Source organism: Tachysurus vachellii, chromosome 4 (assembly GCF_030014155.1).
Source record: "Tachysurus vachellii isolate PV-2020 chromosome 4, HZAU_Pvac_v1, whole genome shotgun sequence".
In the NCBI taxonomy this organism is placed as follows: Eukaryota; Metazoa; Chordata; class Actinopteri; order Siluriformes; family Bagridae; genus Tachysurus; species Tachysurus vachellii.
Window position 1 is genome coordinate 4,570,176 of NC_083463.1, and position 23,119 is coordinate 4,593,294.

At 38.6% G+C, this 23,119-nt stretch overlaps 2 protein-coding genes across 4 annotated transcripts; both read left to right on the forward strand.

Moving 5' to 3' along the window:
* On the forward strand, nucleotides 1–3,087 carry LOC132844085 (autotransporter CRAC-like). Its single transcript, XM_060867248.1, has 6 exons — nucleotides 1–207; nucleotides 325–381; nucleotides 568–624; nucleotides 813–869; nucleotides 2,648–2,752; nucleotides 3,002–3,087. The coding sequence occupies exons 1-6, from the start codon at nucleotides 168–170 to the stop codon at nucleotides 3,085–3,087; spliced, it is 402 nt and encodes a 133-aa protein (XP_060723231.1). The 5' UTR covers nucleotides 1–167.
* Nucleotides 3,088–4,895: 1,808 nt separating this feature from the next.
* On the forward strand, nucleotides 4,896–16,935 carry LOC132844241 (polymeric immunoglobulin receptor-like). Of its 3 annotated transcripts, none has more exons than XM_060867475.1 (8): nucleotides 4,896–5,008; nucleotides 5,102–5,422; nucleotides 6,076–6,393; nucleotides 6,538–6,903; nucleotides 7,287–7,388; nucleotides 7,727–7,779; nucleotides 7,890–8,189; nucleotides 8,626–9,214. In XM_060867475.1, the coding sequence occupies exons 1-8, from the start codon at nucleotides 4,969–4,971 to the stop codon at nucleotides 8,650–8,652; spliced, it is 1,527 nt and encodes a 508-aa protein (XP_060723458.1). In that variant the 5' UTR covers nucleotides 4,896–4,968; the 3' UTR covers nucleotides 8,653–9,214. The 3 variants fall into 3 exon arrangements, with proteins under 3 accessions (XP_060723458.1, XP_060723457.1, XP_060723459.1); XM_060867476.1 differs by lacking the exons at nucleotides 5,102–5,422; nucleotides 6,076–6,393; nucleotides 6,538–6,903; ... (2 more) ...; nucleotides 7,890–8,189; nucleotides 8,626–9,214 and adding exons at nucleotides 13,662–13,982; nucleotides 14,384–14,707; nucleotides 14,849–15,181; ... (2 more) ...; nucleotides 16,418–16,472; nucleotides 16,578–16,935 and having other exon boundaries at nucleotides 4,916–5,008; XM_060867474.1 differs by having other exon boundaries at nucleotides 7,890–9,214.
* Nucleotides 16,936–23,119: the final 6,184 nt, after the last annotated feature.

The following is a 23,119-nucleotide window of genomic DNA, read 5'->3' on the forward strand; positions in this document are numbered from 1 at the left end:
ACTGCAATAATGTCTTGTTAAAATGTAAATGAAGACACAATATATTCACACAGAAGGACAGAGACAGAGACAATACCAGTGTGTAACAGAACAGGAGCAGGAGTTACAAAACTTTGGTATCTTTCTGAAGTGGAGTTGGTGTAGAAATCTGTGAGAGTGAACTCAGGATGAAGATCCTCCTCATCTTCACACTCTGTCTGATCTCAGGTAGGGAAATGCACTTGAAAATAAAACTCACTATCATCAGAAGCATTACATGAAGGAAGGTTTTGCTCAGATGGATTTAATGTTGTTTAAATATGGAGATTTTTGGTCTTTTGTTAGGTGGAGGATCAGTAACAGATGAAAGGATGTCTTCAGGAGAAGGAGTCCTTATCACCAGTGAGTATGATACAGAATATACTCAAACCCCAAAATATTTCTGTAAGGGTTCCTGGGCAGGTATGATCTAGGGTAAAGAAATGCACTTCAAAATAAAACTCACTATCATCAGACGCATTACATGAAGGAAGGTTTTGCTCAGATGGATTTAATGTTTAAATGTGGAGATTTTTGGTCTTTTGTTAGGTGGAGGATCAGTAACAGATGAAAGGATGTCTTCAGGAGAAGGAGTCCTTATCACCAGTGAGTATGATACAGAATATACTCAAACCCCAAAATATTTCTGTAAGGGTTCCTGGGCAGGTATGATCTAGGGTAAAGAAATGCACTTCAAAATAAAACTCACTATCATCAGAAGCATTACATGAAGGAAATTTTGCTCAGATGGATTTAATGTTTTTTAAATGTGGAGATGTTTGTTTTTTTGCTAGGTGGAGGATCAGTAACAGATGAAAGGATGTCTTCAGGAGAAGGAGTCCTTACCACCAGTGAGTACGATACAGAATATACTCAAACCCCAAAATATTTCTGTAAGGGTTCATGGGCAGGCTGTGTTGACAAAATAAAAACATAAGAACAAATTGGTAAATTCTGTTAAATTCTCATTGTTTTATGACACCAAATCAGCTCAGGGTGATGATCAGAGAACTCACTTTAGAGGACACTGAAACTTGTGGAACTGATAGAAATTTGGTAAAAGGGGTTGTGTCTCTCACCAAAGTCTTTCTTTTTATCTTCCAAAAAAATAAAACTATACAAAAAACCTCTAAAGCACTGAAAATACAAAGTATCAAGTAAACATATTTCAGTACAGTCCTTAAATATACTTTTAAAATATTCATTCATTCATTCATTCATTCATTCACTCATTTTCTACCGCTTATCCGAACTACCTCGGGTCACGGGCAGCCTGTGCCTATCTCAGGCGTCATCAGGCATCAAGGCAGGGTACACGCTGGACGGAGTGCCAACCCATCGCTGGGCACACACACACTCTCATTCACTCACGCAATCACACACTATGGAGAATTTTCCAGAGATTCCAATCAACCTACCATGCATGTCTTTGGACCCGGAGGAAACCCCCGAGGCACGGGGAGAACATTCAAACTCCACACACGCAAGGCGGAGGCGGGAATCGAACCCCCAACCCTGGAGGTGTGAGGCGAACGTGCTAACCACTAAGACCCCCGTTTTAAAATATTATCATGATATTTTAAGACTAGTGTGTGATATTATTGGCAGTTAGTGAATATTATCTGCTAAAAGTCTGACTTATGTCCTTTCAGACTAAATAATACGGCGGGTAAAATAAGTTTTGAACACATCAACTTTTTTCTCAGTATATATATTTATAAAGATGTTGTTGACATTAAATTTTCAGCAGATGTCAGTAACAACCCAAGTAATCCATACAAAGATTATGTATAGCGCTGGCAAACTTCATATAATTAAAGGAAGGATGTATTTAAAAACGTACTGAGACATTCTTGATAAAAAATATCTGCTGTCATCTACTACTAGGGTGAAGAAGATGAAACAAGGGACATTTTAGCAAGACAATAATCCTGAACACACAGCCAAGGAAACTCTCAATTGGTTTTAGAGAAAGAAAATAAAGTGGCTAAAATGGTTCAGACAATCACCTTACCTGAATCCAATAAACAAAATCGATCAGAGTTCATAGAAGAGGCCCATGGATCCTTCGAGCTTTCATGACTGTTTGTGCATGCGACTAGTTTGAAGCTGTCATTATCAAAGGCTTTTGTACAAAGTATTAATACATTTCAGTAAGCATTTTCAATACTTTGTCCCTGTGTCATTCAATTTTATTAAACATAACTTAATTTCTGAACTTATTTGTTTCATATATAAAAAGCAGTCAGTCTTTCTGTAGGTCTGCACAGACAAACTGTATAATGTAGTGTTGCATCTGTATATTAAACACTCAAACTCAAATATCTGTACCAATATTAGATTCTTTTACTTCATGTCTTTTAATTATCCAACTAAACATTTCAGGCTCAAATCCAGCTCAGATTTTACTCAGATCTCCATCGTCATCATCATCACAAATAAAACCACTCCCACCACCACCACAGTCAGCAGCAGCACCAGGACCACCGTCAGCAGCATCTTCATGCATAGTCAGATGCATAGTCTGCTCAGATGCATAGTCTAAATACATACAGTAACTGATGACTCTGATCCCTTATGAATGATCAGCTTGTAGGTTAAAGTGACTGTCTGTCTGTTTCTCTTCCAGTATTTCCAGCTTTCACTGTGATCACTGTGTCTGTAATTCTGCTGCTGCTTCTGATTGGAATTATAATCCTCATTCTGACTCTACAAAAGAGACGCATAACTAAAGGTACCCAATCACACACGGCACATGATGTTCACAACAACATGTTTGACTTGTTTAGTATGACTAATTCATAATGCTAGTGAAACTGGCAAAGTTGCTGCATCATTATTCTAGTGTTCAGTCCTAAACTCAAGTTACTGTTTTGCAAAAGTTCCCAAACATGCTAACAAGGCTGCATACAATAGCTCTCAATGAACAAGTGAATGTGTGTATTGTCACTGTTAACCTCAATTTATTCAAATACATATTCAGCAGGGGGTTCAGTGACACTGAGTCTGTTCCAGATGTCTGTTCCAGATGAATCCAGAAGAGAGAACAAAACAACCAACACGCTATAGATTAATAAATACACGACTGGATTTAAAAGAGAACCTGAAAGAGAATAAGTTAGTGGGTAAAGTTAGTGCATATAGTGTTGCTAAATAAAACTGCAACAAATCTGAGGCCATCATTAAACCACTGTATAAGAATACTGTATGTATGTGATGCTTCTCTCAAATAAAAGTATACTATAGAATGTATATTATTTAGTAAATGTCTAAAAAGTTTTTACTATTGAAATATGACAAGATTCTAAGTAATCAGTTATATTGTAGTTAATTCTGATCAAATTTTCTGTTTCTTTAGAGAAATCTTCCTTCTACATATAAAATAGTATGATATGCAAATGATAGTGATGAATCAATGAATATTCTAATTATTCTATAAAATGTGAAAGTGATCTCCAGCGACATTTGGGTGTGGGTTTGATTAGCTACGTTCCCCAAATGAGATGTAGCAAAGTGCACTCAGTTCTCTACACACTCTTTTGTTAATGATCCTGCTCACTGATACTGCTCAATGTACTCATATATATCATGTCATATGTCGGCTCAATGTACTCATATATATGTCATATGTCGGCTCAATTTACTCATATATATAATGTATGTCGGCTCAATGTACTCATATATGTGATCTCATATCTGTACTCATATTCTGGCAAGTATGCCTGATCGATTAAACAAGCACGTACTATGCTAGTATTGTTGTTTGGGCTGTTTTTTTTTATTCCCCGTGTTTAATTATTGTCGTCCTGATGATGAAGATATCAGATGAAGACTCAAATGTAATGTAAAATGTAAATAATGTTGAGTGGAATTAAGCAACTAGGAGCTTCTGAGAAACTAATGGATAAGCACAGTTTTCGAGTTCACCACAGACCCAACACTGCCGAGGTCTTCAAAAGTTAACTGAAGAAGACCCAATCATGAAGTGATTCGAGCAACAGTAGCTGGTATTTTAAAGACAGTTCCAGGCGGCCTCATCGACAGCAGTAACATGGGTCACCGGCCTGTCCATGTAGATCTATCCCCAGCAGAGTGCATACAGGCAACGAGACTCTGAGCAGCGGTAAACAATTATGTTAATCAGTAAAAGAATATACAACACACACCAGTCAGACAAACCACCAACCTGCTTCAGGACTAAGAGGTGTCTTGGGCACATTGTGGCCTATGAAACAACAAATCCCTTCACTCGTAAGACCCAACTAAAACCTATCAACCTGTATGTCCTTGGTCAAGGCAAACAATGTTCTCAGATTCATCCTGGACACGGTTGATCATTTCAGCAAAGGGAACCATTCACAAATCACAGAACAGTCCTGCTGGGCAAAAACACCAGATCACAATATATTAAACTAGTTCACAATAAACAAACTTGTTTACTTTCCCCATAACTCTTAAAAGGACACATTCACATATAACTTCATTAATATCCATATCAGGGCTACACTTATAATCTTCCATTTAAATATAGAAAATTAAAAAAATGTAACGGTTACAAGAGTGAGGAATGTAAGTCTCTGATGGAGTAATAATATTCTCAGTAAAGTTAATCCTGCAGCACTGTGAGGAAAAATAAAACTCACAACTCAGAAAAAAATGCACACAAGCAGAATGCTAATATTAAACTCAAACACCATTATATGATTGTTTACACACTGTAACCAGAAGCTCATTTTTGTGCCAGAAATTTGAAAGCATTTCTATTGTTTATGCAGTTCACACATACACTTCCTGTACAGCTCTTTGTAATTAAAGCTAAGGGGAAGTTATTACTACATCAAATTGTGGTTAAGATGCAAATGAGAACACGACACCTTCACAAAGCAGGACAGAGCTTTAATATCTTTCTGAAGGAGAGTTGGTGTAGAGATCTGTGAGAGTGAACTCAGGATGAAGATCCTCCTCATCTTCACCCTCTGTCTGATCTCAGGTAAAGAAATGCACTTCAAAATAATCCTCACTAACAGCAGCAGTGTGACATGAAGGAAGGTTTTACTCAGATGGATTTTTGGTGTTTTGTTAGATGGAGGAGCCGCAAAGGAAGTAACAGGATATTCAGGAAGAGGAATCCTTATCAAGTGCAAGTATGATACAGAATACAGATATAACAAAAAATATTTCTGTAAGAGTTCATTGTCAGTCTGTTCTGAGAAAATAAAGACAGGAGCTAAAAACCAGTGGGTAAATTCAGGAAGATTCTCATTGTTTGATGACACCAGATCATCAGAGTTCTGGGTGATGATCAGAGAGCTCACTGTACAGGACACTGGGACGTACCACTGTGGAGTTGATAGAACTTTAGATACAGACATTTACACACCGGTGGAACTGAAGGTAAAGCAAGGTGAGTCTCCCACCACTGCCTTCTGTTTATTTTTACAAAGCTCTAGTGTCATTAGCAGAAATACAAGATACTAAGAAATATTACTTCAATACTATCCTTATATACATTTAATTTTTCTTTTTTTTTTACACTTTACATTTTTTTCTATGACTTTCAAATAATGAGATCATGATTTAATCTGTATTTTTCTTTTGGATGACTGATTAAACAATCAGTCCATTTTAACATTGATTCTAGATTATTATTTCAAATTTCAAATTAAATCCAAACCCGTCTCTGCACCTCCGTATTAAACTTACCTGTTTCCTGTTAATCATTGTTTACTTCCTGAAATTAATACCAGTAAATTCAGGGCTGAGATTTGCAAAGTGTGTGTGTGTGTGTGTGTAATTTTTATTTATTTTTATTTATTTTTTCCCCTACATTTTTATTCTGATTGTTCTACAGACAGATCAGTCTGATAGCTGACCTTTGCCTCTATTAAATAGGAGTTTGTCCACTGATTTAGATAAAATTGAATCATGTGCATAGTCATAAAATTAGCAGCAAACATTATCTTAAGTTTTTTTTTTTTTTTTTTTTTAATGTCATTACTTAATTGATTTTTTTTAAGTTTTATTTCACTGATCATGATTTGAACTTGCTCCTAACAGGATCATTGGTCTCAGTGACTGCATATGCAGGTGGAGGAATCAACATCAAGTGCAGATATGATGATGAATATAAAAACCTATCAAAATCATTCTGTAAGATCGGAACACATCAAAGGTGTTTTAATCAAAAACAAACAAAACCGAACAGTGAATGGTCACATGATGGCAGATTCTCAATTCATGACAACAGAAGTGCAGGATTCTTCAGTGTGTTTATCACAGAGCTGATTATAGGGGACACTGGAAAATACGCATGTGGTGTTGTTGTGTTTGATAAACCGGCGATCTACACTGCAGTAAAGCTGAATGTAACAGAAGGTGAGTAGATTGAATAAATAGAAATGTATTTTAGCAGGAGAAGCATGTTGTGATTGTACTTGTATGTACTTTACTGTAACCTGACTGCATAATTGTCTAACATAAATAGACACACACAAAATTATCTGATTGGTTGATTTGCAGATCTGTCCCATGAGAAGTTCATCAGTAAGACTGTTAATGTAGGAGAAGATTTGACTGTCACCTGTAATTACCCAAAATTCCTCAGTAGTGACCCCAAGTTTCTCTGCAAGACGAGGTGGCAAGATGCTTGTTATTATAATACAACTGTTGAAGAAAATGGAAAGTCTGTAAATAAGGGGAAAATATCTCTGTATGATGACAGAGCAAAACAAAACTTCACTGTGAGTATTAGAGATGTAACTGAGCAGGACTCTGGTGAATACTGGTGCGGAGCGGAAAAAGCCTGGGCAAGTGATAACGGATACAAGGTTTATTTCACACAGATCAACCTGACAGTTACACTGATTAACCTGATAAATCAACATGGTGAGTTTTTAAACATGGAGACACACTGCTTTAACATTTCTGACATTACAGAGGATTTGTGTTGAATCAAATAATCAGTACACATCCTAACCAAAGACTAGTCTATGATATTATTAGCAGTTTATATTTAAAATGTATAATTCATATACTGAATTAAAACAAAGTATGTCTGTAGACCTGCTTTGTGCTCAATGTTAAACCTTGTGTAGAAATTAAATGGAAATGATTTAGTGATAGAACAATGAACAATAGAACAATAATGTGTGCTTTAATAGAGCAGATGTTCTTATTTTAAGTAAATGAAGTCATATGTAACTAATATTATCTGTTAACCTTCTGACTTCTGTATTTTAGATATAATTGTGCGTTTGGTTCTCTTTCAGAATTTCCTTCTTCCACTGTGATCTCTGTGTCTGTATGCCTGCTAGTGCTGCTTCTGTTTGGAGTCTCAGTTTCCTTTGTTTTTTTTTGGCACAAGATGCAAGGTACATTAAAATATTATAAAATATTTAACAGGTTTCATATTATTCATTTCATGCCTCACATCCAGGGTCTGGTGTTCAGTCATATACACAGTTTACTCTGTAAGAGTATTAAACAGAACTGTATTTAAATTATATTGTAAAAATGTAGGTCTGAAATAAATATGACAGGGAAAATAAAATCAAGCCATCTACAAACACTGAAGGGAATATAGAATAATTATTAATATATTAGTAGTATATTAGATTATTATAGATTTATAAATAACATAAATGTAACACAAAATCTCAACCTAAAAACATCAACAGTAATAATAACTTCTGACTCCTTCTTTCATCAGGAAAATCACCTATAGACAAAAGTTCTGTTCATTGCTCAGGAAACAACCAAGAGGTAATTGTCACCGGTGGATGTTTGTATAATCAAAACAAAAACCGTCTTTAAAAAAAATGGAAATAAACATTAAAATAATTTTGTGTTTGTTCCTCTCTGTTTTCTGTGAGAATGAGGAAGTTAAAAATACCAGAAGACTTTCCGCATCAGATGCTGCGATTTTCACACTCTATGCTTCTGCTCAATTACCCACAATCCCCTCTGAGCCTTCCCAAACCGTATATTCCAACACAAAGTTCCCCACAAGCTCCTGTAATTCCAACGTTTACTCTATTGCTGAACTACCCACAATCCCTCCTGATCAGGACGTCTACTCCACAGCTCAGTTACCCACAGATCTCTCTGATACCCCAGGCGGTGCTGCTCAGGAGTCATCTGAGAAATCTGCTGAAGATCTGACTTACACAGCAGTGAGTTTAAACACTAACACCACCAGCTCCAATGATACAGTTCCAGAGATTATCTTTAATAAGAAAGAGCATTTGTGTGACTATGACACACTCAGTCATGTACATTTTCACTAGATTATTAATCAGGGCTTTGTAATTGGGGCAGATATTCTACTCTGTATTTATATACATTTACATTTACAGCATTTATCCAGAGCGACTTACATAAGTGCTTAAATCTCTATCATTGGATACATTAATGCTGGCTCACTAGGTTACATACTTAAGATACCATGAGCTTAAAACATTGTTCAAGTTACAAAAGTGTTTTTTTTTGTTTTTTTTTAAATAAATGCAAAAGATAGGGAAAGAAGTGCTAGTTGAAGTGTTTCCTGAATAAGTAGGTCTTCAACCGCTGTTTGAAAATAACCAGTGACTCAACTGTCCGGACCTCTAGGGGAAGTCCATTCCACCACCGTGCTAGAACAGAGAAGAATCTTGTAGTATACCTGCCTCTTACCCTGAGAGATGATGGAACCAGTCGAGGGTGCGGGTGCATACCTTTTCTTGTTCTTCTGTTCTACATCCACACTACTGTATATGTGGAGCCATGACTGCACTGTGAATGGAAGGTTCCAGTAAAGATATGCAAAGTTATGGTGGTGATACAGAGTCACTATTTGACTAAAAAGAAAGCTCCAAGCCCATGGCCAATTAGCCTTCCTTTCTTTTCCATGCTTTAAAGCAAGACAGTACAAATTCTGTAAAGCCTAGCACACTGCTTTGGTAGCATTTGGTGTTGTTCTCTTTCATAATAGCACACTGTGGGTTATTTTGCTGTGGTTATATTTTATCACTTTGTAATTGCATCTAATTGTAATGATTCATAAAGAAGCACACATGCAACTGAATCATTTAAAATTTTGCTTTGTAAAATGATCAATGTAGTAATTAGGCACTGTTAAGTTCTGAGGTTTCTGCCAGGAGGCTACACAGTAAAATATCTCTGATTCTGTATTTCAATAAATTTCTTGTGTTTTTAATTATGAAGGATTATGTTTGTTTGTTTGTTTGTTTGTGTATACACGAAGCAGCTTAGCAGAAATTAGGATGTACATGTTGTGGGCAATAGCTAAGGCAGACACCGCAAAAGCAGGTTCCATCCATTTAACAGATTAACATGATACATTTGTGTATGGGCCCTGCCACATTGCCAGGAATTTGGTGTTTGTGATGAGGAGCAGCACTTTGTCTCCCCGGCAAAAATTCCCTTGGTTGGCGACAGCTGGTTATAGATCTGCTGTCGATCCCTTTGTGCAGCTTCTATGTGCAAGCCTCTAACATCTCTCTGGTGTGATGGAGCTTTTGAGCCCAACAACTGAAAGGCAGCAGTGCATGCTCTACCATCGCAGTGTATATACAGTATCTCACAGAAGTAAGTACACCCCTCACATTTTTCTAAGTATTTTATTCTACCTTTTCATTTGACAACACTGAAGAAATGACCCTTTGCTACAATGTAAAGTAGTGAGTGTTCAGCTTGTATAACAGTGAAAATATGCTGTCCCCTCAAAATAACTCAACACACAGCCACTAATGTCTTAACCGCTGGCCACAAAAGTGGGCACACCCCTAAGTGAAAATGTCCAAATTGGGCACAATTAGCCATTTTCTCTCCCCGGTGTCATGTGACTCGTTAATGTTACAAGTTCTCAGGTGTGAATGTGGAGCAGGTGTGTTAAATTGGTGTTATCGCTCTCACTCTCTCAGAACTCTCTGAGGATCTGAATAAAAGAATTGCTGCTCTACATAAAGATGGTGTAGGCTATAAGAAGATTGCCAAGCACGTGGTCAGCATTATATCCAGAGGTTGTGATTGGGAAATGAACGTATGAATGCTGCCAATATTGTTGCAGAGCTTGAAGGGGTGAAGGGTCAGCCTGTCGATGCTCAAATCATACACCACACACTGCATTAAAATAGTCTGCATGGCCTCTTCTAGAGATGATGCTCAAGAAAGCCTGCAAACAGTTTTCTGAAGACAAGTAGACAAAGGACATGGATTACCATGTCCTGTGATCTGATGAGACCAAAATAAACCTATTTGGTTCAGATGGTATCAAATGTGAGTGGCGGCAACCAGGTGAGGAGTACAAAGACAAGTGTGTCTTGCCTACAGTCAATCATGGTGGTGGGAATGTCATGGTCTGGGTCTGCATGAGTGCTGCTGGCACTGGGGAGCTACAGTTTATTGAGCTGGATGCCAACATATTCTGTGACATACAATACTGAAGCAGGGTGTGATCCCCTCCCTTTGGAGACTGGGCTGAAGGGCAGTATTCCAACATGATAATGACGACAAACACATCCCCAAAACGACCACTGCCTTGCTACAGGAACTGAGGGTAAAGGTGATAGACTGGCCAAGCATGTCTCCAGATCTAAACCCTACTGAGCATCTGTGGGTCATCTTCAAACGAAAGGGGCAGGAGCACAAGGTCTCTAACATTCATCAGTTCTGTGATGTCATCATGGAGGAGTGGAAGAGGAATCCAGTCGCAACCTGCAATGCTCTGGTGATCTCCATGCCCAAGAGGGTTAAGGCAGTGCTGGAAAATAATGGTGGCCACACAAAATATTGACACTTTGAGCCCAATTTGTGTTTTGGCCACACCTGCTCCCCATTGGGAAGTCGTGGCCTAGTGGTTAGGGAGTCTGACTAACCCTAAGGTTGGGGGTTCGAGTCTCGGGCCGGCCACGACTGAGGTGCCCTTGAGCAAGGCACCAAAATCCCCCCAACTGCTCCCTGGGCGCCGCAGCATAAAAATGGCTGCCCACTGCTCCGGGTGTGTGTTCACGGTTTGTGTGTTCACTGCTGTGTGTGTGCACTTTGGATGGGTTAAATGCAGAGAACAAATTCTGAGTATGGGTCACCATACTTAGCCGTATGTCACGTCACTTTCACTTTCACTTTCATTCACACCTGAGACCTTGTAACACTAAGGAGTCACGGGGAGAGAAAATGGATAATTGGGCCCAATTTGGACAATTTCAATTGGGGTGTACTCACTTTTGTGACCAGCGGTGTAGACATTAATGGCGGTGTGTGGCTTGAGTTATTTTGAGGGGACAGCAAATTTTCTCTGTCATACAAGCTGTACACTCACTACTTTACATTGTAGCACAGTGTCATTTTTTCAGTGTTGTTAGATGAAAAGTTATAATGAAACATTTACAAAAATGTGAGTGGTGTACTGTGAGATACTGTATATAAGTCTGAGAAAACACCGTCAATGAAAAAAATACAAAATATGAGGAAGAAACTTGGAAGGAAGTAGAAAGCAGCCTTGTCCTTTTCTGGGTGACACCAGATAGTGAAATTACAAATTGTTACACTTCTGTAACTGTAGATTATAAAGCCAAACAGTAATTAGGTCTTGTGTGCATAAGTGTACATGGTGTTTTCGTCTTTCATTCCATGATGATATCCGAATCTTCCCCATGCCCAGTGTTTCAGTACCACTGTACATCCTGGTTTGTGAAGATGTTGGGGATGACTCAGGAGACAAATTGAAATTTTAGCTGAGCTTGTGTTTATCAGTCTACACTTTTTAGCTCACTTTCAATAAGTCTAGGGAGAAACAGTTATTCTCCATGGTCAAGCTTTTTCTTGGTGAAAATACAGTTTAACATTATGAGGGAAAGTCATGTATGTCTTGTCGTCTAAAAAGGTTTTAAGAACAGCTTGGATATATGTAAAATACACCACTGAGATAGCAAAACTCTTCAGAATAAACAATATTTGGTAATATTACAATTTATAGCCTTTAGCATACACCTTTTCAGAATGACACACAATATTGTTTTGTTGAGATACAAATATTGTTACACCCCAGCATTCAAAAACAGACAGTAGAAAAATTTCCATGCAGGAAGCTGATCTCTCTCATCTCACTCATCTCACTCATTTTCTACCGCTTATCCGAACTACCTCGGGTCACGGGGAGCCTGTGCCTATCTCAGGCGTCATCGGGCATCAAGGCAGGATACACCCTGGACGGAGTGCCAACCCATCGCAGGGCACACACACACACACACTCTCATTCACTCACACACTCACACACTACGGACAATTTTCCAGAGATGCCAATCAACCTACCATGCATGTCTTTGGACCGGGGGAGGAAACCGGAGTACCCGGAGGAAACCCCAGAGGCACGGGGAGAACATGCAAACTCCACACACACAAGGCGGAGGCGGGAATCGAACCCCCAACCCTGGAGGTGTGAAGCGAACGTGCTAATCACTAAGCCACCGTGCCCCCCTGAAGCTGATCTCAGAAATTCTAAATATTTTAATATCTAAATGTGTTCTTCCAAAGTGCCAGAAACGCCTACAATTCAGACACAGTGCTGCTCATAGCTTATTGACTCTGTTGAATATGGTGTGGAGCTGATGCAGTCTGAAACATTGATCCCGGATCCATGGATACATTGTGGCTGCCACAGAGCAGAGTTGTTCTCTGATCTCTGTCACAAAGTGAGACACGGAGGAGGATGCAAGTGCAGATGGAGCAGTCTTTAGTAAATACCGTGTCAAACAATGAAAAACATTAACAAAAATCCAATTAAGAAGCAGAGGTTGGATGATAAGAAAACAGACATAAACAAGCACAGGCAAAAACATGGGAGTCAGGGATCAAAAACAGAGGTTGAATACATGAGATCTAAACATCCAACAAACTGGTAATAAAACAGGGATATGGGATTACTTAATTAAGTTAAGTTAGGTTAAGTTAAGGAAGTGTTTTCCCAAATCAGCAACAGAAATATCTACAATACAGACAAAGTCCTGCTCTCTAATCATTCAGTTTAATTTTCTTACTGTGTTACACTCCTTGTGCTCTAGAGGGGAGTAGAGTTTTCCTTCTTTACAGCAGTACACACTGACATGGATTAATATATATGTTTATTAAAGTTAATAATGGTTAATTAAGAAGAAATATATCTGACACAGGGAAAGATGCACACATGCAGAATGCTAATCTTAAACACTCAAACACCTTCATATGACTGATTACACACTGTAACTAATCAGGAGCTCCTTTTGTTTTTGAAATTTGAAAGCATTTGTAAAGTGCTTATGAAGTTCACACATATTTTAGACACACTTCCTGTTCAGCTATTTCTCGCACAGATAGAAGGGGAAGTGGGTGTAGCATCACTTTATGGGTAAGACACAGATAAAGACACAACACATTCATAGAGCAGGACAGAGACAGTAACAGTGTGTAACAGAACAGGAGCTTTAATATCTTTCTGAAGGAGAGTTGGTGTAGAGATCTGTGACAGTGAACTCAGGATGAAGATCCTCCTCATCTTCACCCTCTGTCTGATGTCAGGTAAAGAAATGCACTTTAAAATAATCCTCACTAACAGCAGCAGTGTTACATGAAGGAAGGTTTTCTTAGATGGATTTTTGGTGTTTTGTTAGATGGAGGAGCCTCAAAGGAAGTAACAGGATATTCAGGAGGAGGAATCCTTATCAAGTGCAAGTATGATACAGAATACAGATATAACCAAAAACATTTCTGTAAGGGTTCAATGCCAGGCTGTTCTGAACAAATAAAGACAGGAGATAAAAACCAGTGGGTAAATTCAGGAAGATTCTCACTGTTTGATGACACCAAATCATCAGAGTTCTGGGTGATGATCAGAGAGCTCACTGTACAGGACACTGGGACGTACCAGTGTGGAGTTAATAGAACTTTAGATATAGACATTTACACACCGGTGGAAGTGAAGGTAAAGCAAGGTGAGTGTCCCAAAACTGCCTTCTGTACAAAGATCTAGTGTCATTAAGAGATGTGGAAAATACAAAGTAACTGTACTTTGATTTCTATATTTACTTTCTATACAAAAAAGTGTCATTTAAAGAGAATTCTCAATCCCAATAATAATTATTTCTCCATTTTTCTCTTGTACAAGGCTGATAAACTATTTCTGTCAATTTTAAATTTAAATTCCAAAAATGCTTTTTTAAAAAAAAATCATTTAAATATTGTCCACTTTGTATGAAAACTAATAACAAATAACCTGTAATTGATCATCAGAGCAAAAGGACTGCATATATGACTTAATTGATCATCATATACATACAGTAGTTAGTGATTAATTGAGTTGACCATGATTTGATTTTGAACTTGCTCCTAACAGGGTCCTTGGTCTCTAGAGAAGTGACTGCATATGCAGGGGGAAGAATTAACATCAAATGCAGACATGAGGATGAATATAAAGACAAATCAAAAACATTCTGTAAGATCGGAACACATCAGTGGTGTTTTAATCAAAAACAAACAAAACCAAACAGTGAATGGTCACATGATGGCAGATTCTCAATTCATGACAACAGAAGTGCAGGATTCTTCAGTGTGTTTATCAGAGAGCTGAATATAGAGGACACTGGAACATACACATGTGGTGGTGTTGTGTTTGGTAAACTGGAGATCTACACTGTAATGACACTGAATGTAACAGAAGGTGAGGAGCATTAATTATGTGTTTTAAGCAGAAGAAACATGTGGTCATATTTCTATGCAAATACACTGTAGAACTGCATGAGTGTTGTTTATTGGAGCTAGGACACAAATACACATATAAACTGATCTGATTGGTTTGCAGATCTGTCCTATGAGAAGTCCATCAGTAAGACTGTCCATGTAGGAGGAGATTTAACTGTCAGATGTAAATACCCACAATCCCTCAGGAGTGACCCCAAGTTTCTCTGCAGGGGGAGGACGCAAGATTTTGCTTGTTTTTATAAGGTCTCTGTTAAAAAAAATGTAACTACTGGGAAATTATCCCTGTATGATGACAGAGCAAAACAAACCTTCACTGTGAGTATTAGAGATGTAACTAAGCAGGACTCTGAATACTGGTGTGGAGCTGAAAAAGCCTGGACATCTGATCATGGATACAGGATTTATTTCACACGGATCAACCTGACAGTCACTGGTGAGTTTGTAGAGACATGGACACACACTGTGTTAACTTTTCTGATATAACAGATTCTTTGTTTTGAAGCACAGGCTCAGTACACATCCTAACTAAGACTAATCTGTGATATTATTAGCAGTTCTGAATAGAAGAATAATGAGTACAAATATAGCAGTTATTTTTTCAGAAACAAGCTTTTTACCACAATGAACTAAAGTGACCTACTTGATATTATCCTTTAATCTTTAGACTTCTGTTTTTTAGACTCAGATGTGATGAGTAGATTTTTATTAGGCTCAAATCAGTTCTTCCTTTGCATGTGTGTGTTTTTGCTTCACTACACTTTCTGTGACTTAGATGTATTAAAAGCAACAGAGCAATTGCTCACATCAACCTGTAACTGCTGATTTTGTCAGCTAACAGCAGTCAGTATTTCTGAAGTTCCACACATACAGTGTAATAATGTAGTTATGTAGTTGTGTTGCATCTGTACTGCTGTCAGTCATACACTAGATTCACTCACTTAATGTCATTCATTATCTTACTGAATTAGATCCATATATCCCAGTTTCAACCTCAAAGCCAACACGCCCTTCATCATCAGCATCATCAGCATCATCAGCATCATCATCATCATCATCATCATCCCCACTTCTTCGTCTCACATATACAAACAAATCTTGGACTACTCCAGCTTCTCCTCCAGCAGGTGATTCTGCTCAGATGCACATAGTCTAACTATCAATACTTGATTAATCTGATACCATCTGATAAAGTGAATGTCTGTTTGTTTCTCTTCCAGGATTTCCAGCTTCCACTGTTATCAGTGTGTCTGTAATTCTGCTGTTGCTTCTGATTGGAACCATAATCCTCACTGTGGCTTTGCAAAAGAATTGCAGTATGCAAGGTATACACACACACACACACACACACACACACACACACACACACCACATGTTAAATGTTAAACATGTTGAGGTTCATCATTGGGTACTACAGTGATGCTTTGCTGCCTCAGATCCCCACAGTCCAGGATTCGACACTGAGCTTTGGTTACTGCTCATATTTGCCACACAAAATCCACAATGTGAATATTTACTGAAGTGTCTGTCCAAGTTCACAATAAATTATTATTCAGCAAATATTCTGTACCTTTATAGCAAATCTATAAAGTTTCATAAGTCATGATAAAATCTCTAATAAAAAATTTAAACAAGACCAAGTACTATTGTTTATTTGACTACATTTTTGCAGCAGCAGCAGCTTCTGTTGGCAAGCATTGTGACCAAGAATCAGGAAATGACCAGAGGTAATTATCTTCATCAGTGTGTGTTCAGTTGCACATGAAATGATAGAAATAAGAAAATGTGAGTGTGTGTATATAAATATAAATTCTATTTCCCTTTGTTTTCAGGATTTTCTTACAGTGTGACTATGAAGAAATGAAATATGCTGAAAGTCTGATTTACACAACAGTGATTTTTTACAGCAATGCTATTAATGATGCAGCTCCAATAGTTAATGATGAGGTGTTATATGACTATACTTCAGTCACTTACTCTGCTGTATGTGGATAGATTATTGGATCATGATTAATGCTCCAAGCATGTGGCACTGGATCTCTACAATTTTGTTCAGATATTATTTCTATTATTTCTTCTTCTTCTTCTTCTTCTTCTTCTTCTTCTTCTTCTTCTTCTTCTTCTTCTTCTTCACCAAAACCAATATGTGATGACATATTTGTTACATGTAGAGCCAGTAAATTGTCTTTAAAAGAGATTACATTTTAATTAAGAGATAACAGTTACATTAATTATGTATTTTGGTTTATTTTAGTGAAAATGTTGGATTTTCTTTATTTTTTAAAAAGATCCAACCGCATAGTTTCTACCTGATTAGATTCTGAGCTAATTTGCATGATTGCATTATTCCACTGTATGTTAATCCTTTATAATTTGCCTGATTTGCCTGATCTATCTGAAACTCTTAACTTGTATTATGTTCATCAATAATAAATTAAGGTTTTGACACTTCATTCATTCATTCATTCATTCATTCATCTTCTACCGCTTTTCCGAACTACCTCGGGTCACGGGGAGCCTGTGCCTATCTCAGGCGTCATTGGGCATCAAGGCAGGATACACCCTGGATGGAGTGCCAACCCATCGCAGGGCACACACACTCATTCACTCACGCAATCACACACTACGGACAATTTTCCAGAGATGCCAATCAACCTACCATGCATGTCTTTGGACCAGGGGAGGAAACCGGAGTACCCGGAGGAAACCCCAGAGGCACGGGGAGAACATGCAAACTCCCCACACATAAGGCGGAGGCGGGAATCGAACCCCCAACCCTGGAGGTGTGAGGCGAACGTGCTAATCACTAAGCCACCGTGCCCCCGGTTTTGACACTGGAAAACATAATTTATTTTTATATATTTTATGCCACAACTTAATCTGTGAATGTCATTGTTGCACTGCCACAATGACAAGGGCACAATGACAACTGCCGGTGACAAAGGGCAGCCCTGCCGGAGTCCAACATGCACCGGGAACAAGTCTGACTTACTGCCGGCAATGCGAACCAAACTCCTGCTCCAGTCATATAGGGACCGGACAGCCCTTAGCAGAGGGCCCCGGACCCCATACTCCCAGAGCACCCCCCACAGATCACCACGAGGGACACAGTCGAATGCCTTCTCCAGATCCACAAAGCACATGTGGACTGGTTGGGCAAACTCCCATGAACCCTCCAGCAACCTGGTGAGGGTATAGAGATGGTCCAGTGTTCCACGAGCGGGACGAAACCCGCATTGTTCCTCCTGAATCCGAGGTTCGACTATCGGCCGAATTCTCCTCTCCAGTACCCTGGCATAGACTTTTCCGGGGAGGCTGAGGAGTGTGATCCCCCTGTAGTTGGAACACACCCTGCGGTCCCCCTTCTTAAACAGAGGGACCACCACCCCAGTCTGCCAGTCCAGAGGCACTGTCCCCAGCCGCCACGCGATGTTGCAGAGGCGTGTCAACCAAGACAGCCCCACAACATCCAGAGACTTGAGGTACTCAGGGCGGATCTCATCCACCCCCGGTGCCTTGCCACTGAGGAGCTTCTCAACCACCTCAGTGACCTCAGCTTGGGGGATCAACGAGTCCTCAACTGAGCCCTCTGCCTCTGTTTCCTCAGTGGAAGACATGTCGGTGGGGTTGAGGAGATCCTCGAAGTACTCCTTCCACTGTCCAAGAATGTCCCCAGTCGAAGTCAGCAGATTCCCACTCCCACTGTAACCAGTGTGAGCAGGGCACTGCTTCCCAATCCTGAGGCGCCGGACAGTTTGCCAGAATTTCTTCGAGGCCAACCGATAGTCCTTCTCCATGGCCTCACCGAACTCCTCCCAGACCCAAGTTTTTGCCTCTGCAACCACCTGGGCTGAGGCTCGCATGGCCCTCCGGTACCTAGAGTGTAGTGAGTGTTTAACAGAAACATGGGTTAAACCAAACGAGTTTGTCGCATTAAACGAATCTTGTCCACCCGGTTGTAGTTACATACATCAGCCATGCCTAACAGGCAGGGGAGGAGGTGACTCAGTTATTCATGAAGATAATCTAGGCTTTAATCAAGAATTATAGACACATGTTCAACTCATTTGAAGTTCTTCATACCAACATAACATATGTAGCCTCAAAAAATAAGTCTGAGTCAATTCCTATAATTATTATTTACAGAACTCCTGGACCGTGTTCTGAATTCCACTGTGAATTAGCAGATTTCATTTCAAACATAGTCGTTTCTTTAGACAAAGCATTAATTGTTGGAGACTTTAATATTCATTTTGATAAGTTAGAAGATCTTCTAAGAAGAGCAGTTGTTTCCATCTTAGATTCAGCAAGGGTTAAGCAGAATGTAATAGGACCAACTCATAATGGACGTCACACTCGACAAGATATTTGCAATTTGCTATGGCACCATTTTAAATGTACATTTACATCTGCTACTGCAGAGAGATTTACCAACAGTCTCCCAGGATTATCATCCATGATTGGATCGCCATCTGACCCCACAGAACTTTATCAGGTGACTAACTAATTAGTGTCAGTATTTCGCTACACCCTTTATATTGTAGCTCCACTTAAAAGGAAAGTAATTAAAGAGAAAAAACACCACAGTACAAAAACCACACACAAATAAAAACACTGTTGATGTTTTACTCCCCTTTGAGAGACTGACTTAATTTCTCTGATTTCTTCTTTAAAATTATCCATTACCCACATGTTTCTTTAAACAGATACTACCAGTAGCTACCAAACCCATTCTAAAAATTAATTCTTCCCTTAGATGCGAGAACCTACAGTAGATATGAGAAAGGAATATTTGTGGGGTATAGTAAGAACAGCCCGACATACTTGGTGTATAATCCACAGAAAAGGATGACGATTTAGAGACTGCAGAATACAAAAACAAAAGGTCCATGTTTGACATTAATGATGCACGGGAGGGCCTGAGACTCATATACTGGAACGAAACGAAAGGGAAGCTACTGGAATTGTGAAACTGAAGTGAGGCTACAGAAAAAAAGTATAAATACAGAAATAAATGGCAATGTTAACAAGAAATATTCAAAAACTATATATACAGATAACCAAGGAGCTATAACACTGATTAGGAATCCAGTAAATGGTCAGAGATCCAAACATATTGATGTAAGTATTGAGTACTGTCCATCAGAAGACATAGTTGCAGATATATTGACAATGAAATGGAGGGTAAAAATATTAAATGATGCATAAATGGGGACAGCACCAGGGCCGCCTACAGCAGAGGTAACCAGACTTGCTGTGGGGAAGTCGCACGTTTTGAACATGCTGAGAATTATAGGTTTAAAAGTGTATATATAACTGTTTTATCATGGATATATTTAACCATGAACTTGTTGGGGAACAGCTGACGTGTGTTTTGTGTCAAATGTGTTATTTTGTATTGAGTTGTTTTGATTTTATATTATGAGGCCTAATTGTGTCAAGTTCTGTATTACTTGTGTTTTATGTAGAACTGACTAATTCTCCGTGCAGTTGTCCTTTTTTTCACACTCTGTATCTCCATTGTGCAGGTAAAATATGTTGTTTTAATGTGTTTGTTCGAATTATTGCTTGAATTGAATCGCACATGTTTACCGCTAGATGGCGATGTTTTCATCCTGTTTGGTATTTCATTGTTTTGTGATAAATTCGTTGAAAAAGTTTTTCATAATTGTAAAATCTGCAAATTATATCCACTATACTGTATGATTACAATGTTAAAAGATCAGTGATTTAAAAAAGATTAAAAAGAAATAGTACTGTTTTAAATAAATGACAGTAGAGGTAACCAGACATGCTGTGGAACTGTGGACTAATTCTCTGTGCAGTTGTCCTTATTTCACACTTTGTATCTCCATTGTGCAGTGTGCAGACCACCCAGGCAAGACCGTCACACCTACAACAAACTTTAAAATAATAATAATAGTAAAATGGCCAAGTGTGAACATTTTCTCTTTGGAATATAAAGATGTATTTTCCAAATTATTATTTTTAATCATTTACATTTTTGGGGGGTTGAGAGTGGGGGTGCAAATATATGTGTCCTCATTTAGAGTTCTTAGTACATATGTTGACCTATTGTCGATTGTTTGCATAATAGTAACATGCCCCTATACTGTATGGACTGTGGTAGGGGATGTATTATTATTGTACTGTTGAGTTTTTTGTGTTACTTTTTGTAGCAGTAGTTGCTGTGAGTTAACAGTAATGATATTCTGTGTTTCTCTTGCCAGAAAGAATAAACTACAATAATTTATAACAGTGATACTGTCTGAACCTTTATACATGGAGGCCAAAGCTGCATAAATAATATCACAATAGTAGCCTTCTTTCTTCTCAGAAATATTGTTAAGATAAGAAATATGATGTGACTACATGATGCAGAAACACTAGTTCATGCATGTTGGATTACTGTAATGCTTTATTGTCTGAATGTTCCAGTAGGAGTATAAACATGCTCCAGTTAGTCCAGAATGCAGCAGCTAGAGTCCTAATGAGAACCAGAAGATATGAACACATCACCCCTATCTTATCCTCTTTGCATTGTCTTACAGCCAAAGTTTGCATTGATTATAAAATACTATTACTAAACTATAAAGCACTTAATGGTCTCACACCACAGTACCTGAGAGATCTTTTGGTTTTTTTATTAACCGCCATGCCTACTTCCGTCAAAAGGTGCAGGCTATTTGGTAGTACCTCAAGTACAAAAGGCTACAGCAGGGGGTAAAGCTTTTTCTTACAGAGCCCCACAGTTATGGAACAGCCTTCCAATTAGTTTTTGGGACTCAGACACAGTCTCAAATGTCTGAGAACACATTTGTTTAGTCTAGTTTTTTGTGAATAGCCTTTCTTAGGTTATAAATCACAGGGAGTGATTCCTTGCCACCGTCACCTCTGGCTTGTTATAGGGATAGATGTTAGAGATATATAATTACTTAATTTTTTTACATTATCTATTTATTCTGTTTCTATACTTCTGTAAAGCTGCTTTGAGACAATGTGTATTGTTAAAATAACCACAAATAAATGTAATTGAGTTACTAAAAATAAAAACATTAACTGTACATTAATGCAGGATTAACAAAAGTGAACCAGTGCAAAATGCTCAAAAGTTTGAAGAAGCGCAGTGCAGCAGTCTGAGATGTGTGAGCTAAATGTAACACATATGAAACAGCAAAGTGGTGTTTTTACTGTTAATATTGTTGAAGAGGCCAGTTGCAGATCGAAAGAAACTGTGAGGTATGTGTTGTGTAAGATTTTTGTCTTAATGGATTGCAGCACCCAGCTGCTGCCTACAGCCTCAATCTTAACTGCGTGTGACCTCTCTGTGGTGTCACACAGTGGTCTGGTCTTTGGTAATCACCAGGGGTCTCATTTATAAAGCGTGTGTACGCACAAAAAGGGGCTGGAAATGTACGTACGCCAGTTCCCACGCAAAGGTTGTGATCTATAAAAAACAAACTTGACGGGAGAACGTGCGCACCTATAAGCAAACTTTGAGACGTGCGTACGCACATTCTGGAGACAGAGGGATTTGGCGACACAGATGGTGAGGTCGTGAACTGAAGTTAGATTGTAGAAAATACATGTGAGAAGAACGATTATAAGAATTAATGACATTTAATTTTCACTCCATTTCATACGTTATATCCACATTATTATGAAGATTAAATCCAACAGTGTTATTTGTGCCGATTGTTTTAGGCTATATACATCTAGTAAAATCCAAACGTAATTCAAAATGTATTAAAAAAATAATAATAATCAGCACTGCCTTACAGTCACATTGTCCACAACGGGAGCGCAGCAGGAGATGGCGCGACTACATGTGATACAGAATAGCATGAAACACCCTTTTATTAGAGAACTGCAGAACACTGTAAAAACTAAATATTTTCCGTAATGTACATATATCATAAAAGTCTGCAAATACAGTCATGAAGCACAATCGCTACTCATCATCGGACCTAACTATTACGGTGTTCATTACAAAACCGTCATGAAGAAGCATGTGTTCACTATAACATTTCCATCTTAAAGAGGTGTAGAAGTTCACTTTTTTTGTCTTTGGTAGGTGGAACTTCTTTTGATACTGAGGGACCTACATCCTCTGGTGAGCCTTTTTAATCAGAGCGTCAATGTGCAGCACTCACCTGAGGTCCTCTGTGATGATGGATCCCAGGAAGCAGAAGGAGACCACAGTATCAACTGGGAAGTTACACAGGATGATGGGAGTAGAAGAGCTTGCATCAACAGATCAAGAGAACGTAGGACTTCTGGTTTGGGGCATTTGTCCCTCCCACATCATTTTAGTCTATAACTATCTTGAACCTTGTGTTTATCTTGAACCCCGCAACATATTTCTATTTTACTA

Excerpts from the sequence above, each read along its gene's own strand:
- LOC132844241 (XM_060867474.1), top strand. The coding sequence starts at position 4,969 with ATGAAGATCCTCCTCATCTTCACCCTCTGTCTGATCTCAG. Across the intron at positions 7,389-7,726 it reads TTTTTGGCACAAGATGCAAG|GAAAATCACCTATAGACAAA; the intron begins GTACATTAAAAT and ends TTCTTTCATCAG. Across the intron at positions 7,780-7,889 it reads GCTCAGGAAACAACCAAGAG|AATGAGGAAGTTAAAAATAC; the intron begins GTAATTGTCACC and ends GTTTTCTGTGAG.
- LOC132844085 (XM_060867248.1), top strand. The coding sequence starts at position 168 with ATGAAGATCCTCCTCATCTTCACACTCTGTCTGATCTCAG. Across the intron at positions 870-2,647 it reads AGAAGGAGTCCTTACCACCA|TATTTCCAGCTTTCACTGTG; the intron begins GTGAGTACGATA and ends TTTCTCTTCCAG. Across the intron at positions 2,753-3,001 it reads AAAGAGACGCATAACTAAAG|CAGGGGGTTCAGTGACACTG; the intron begins GTACCCAATCAC and ends ATACATATTCAG.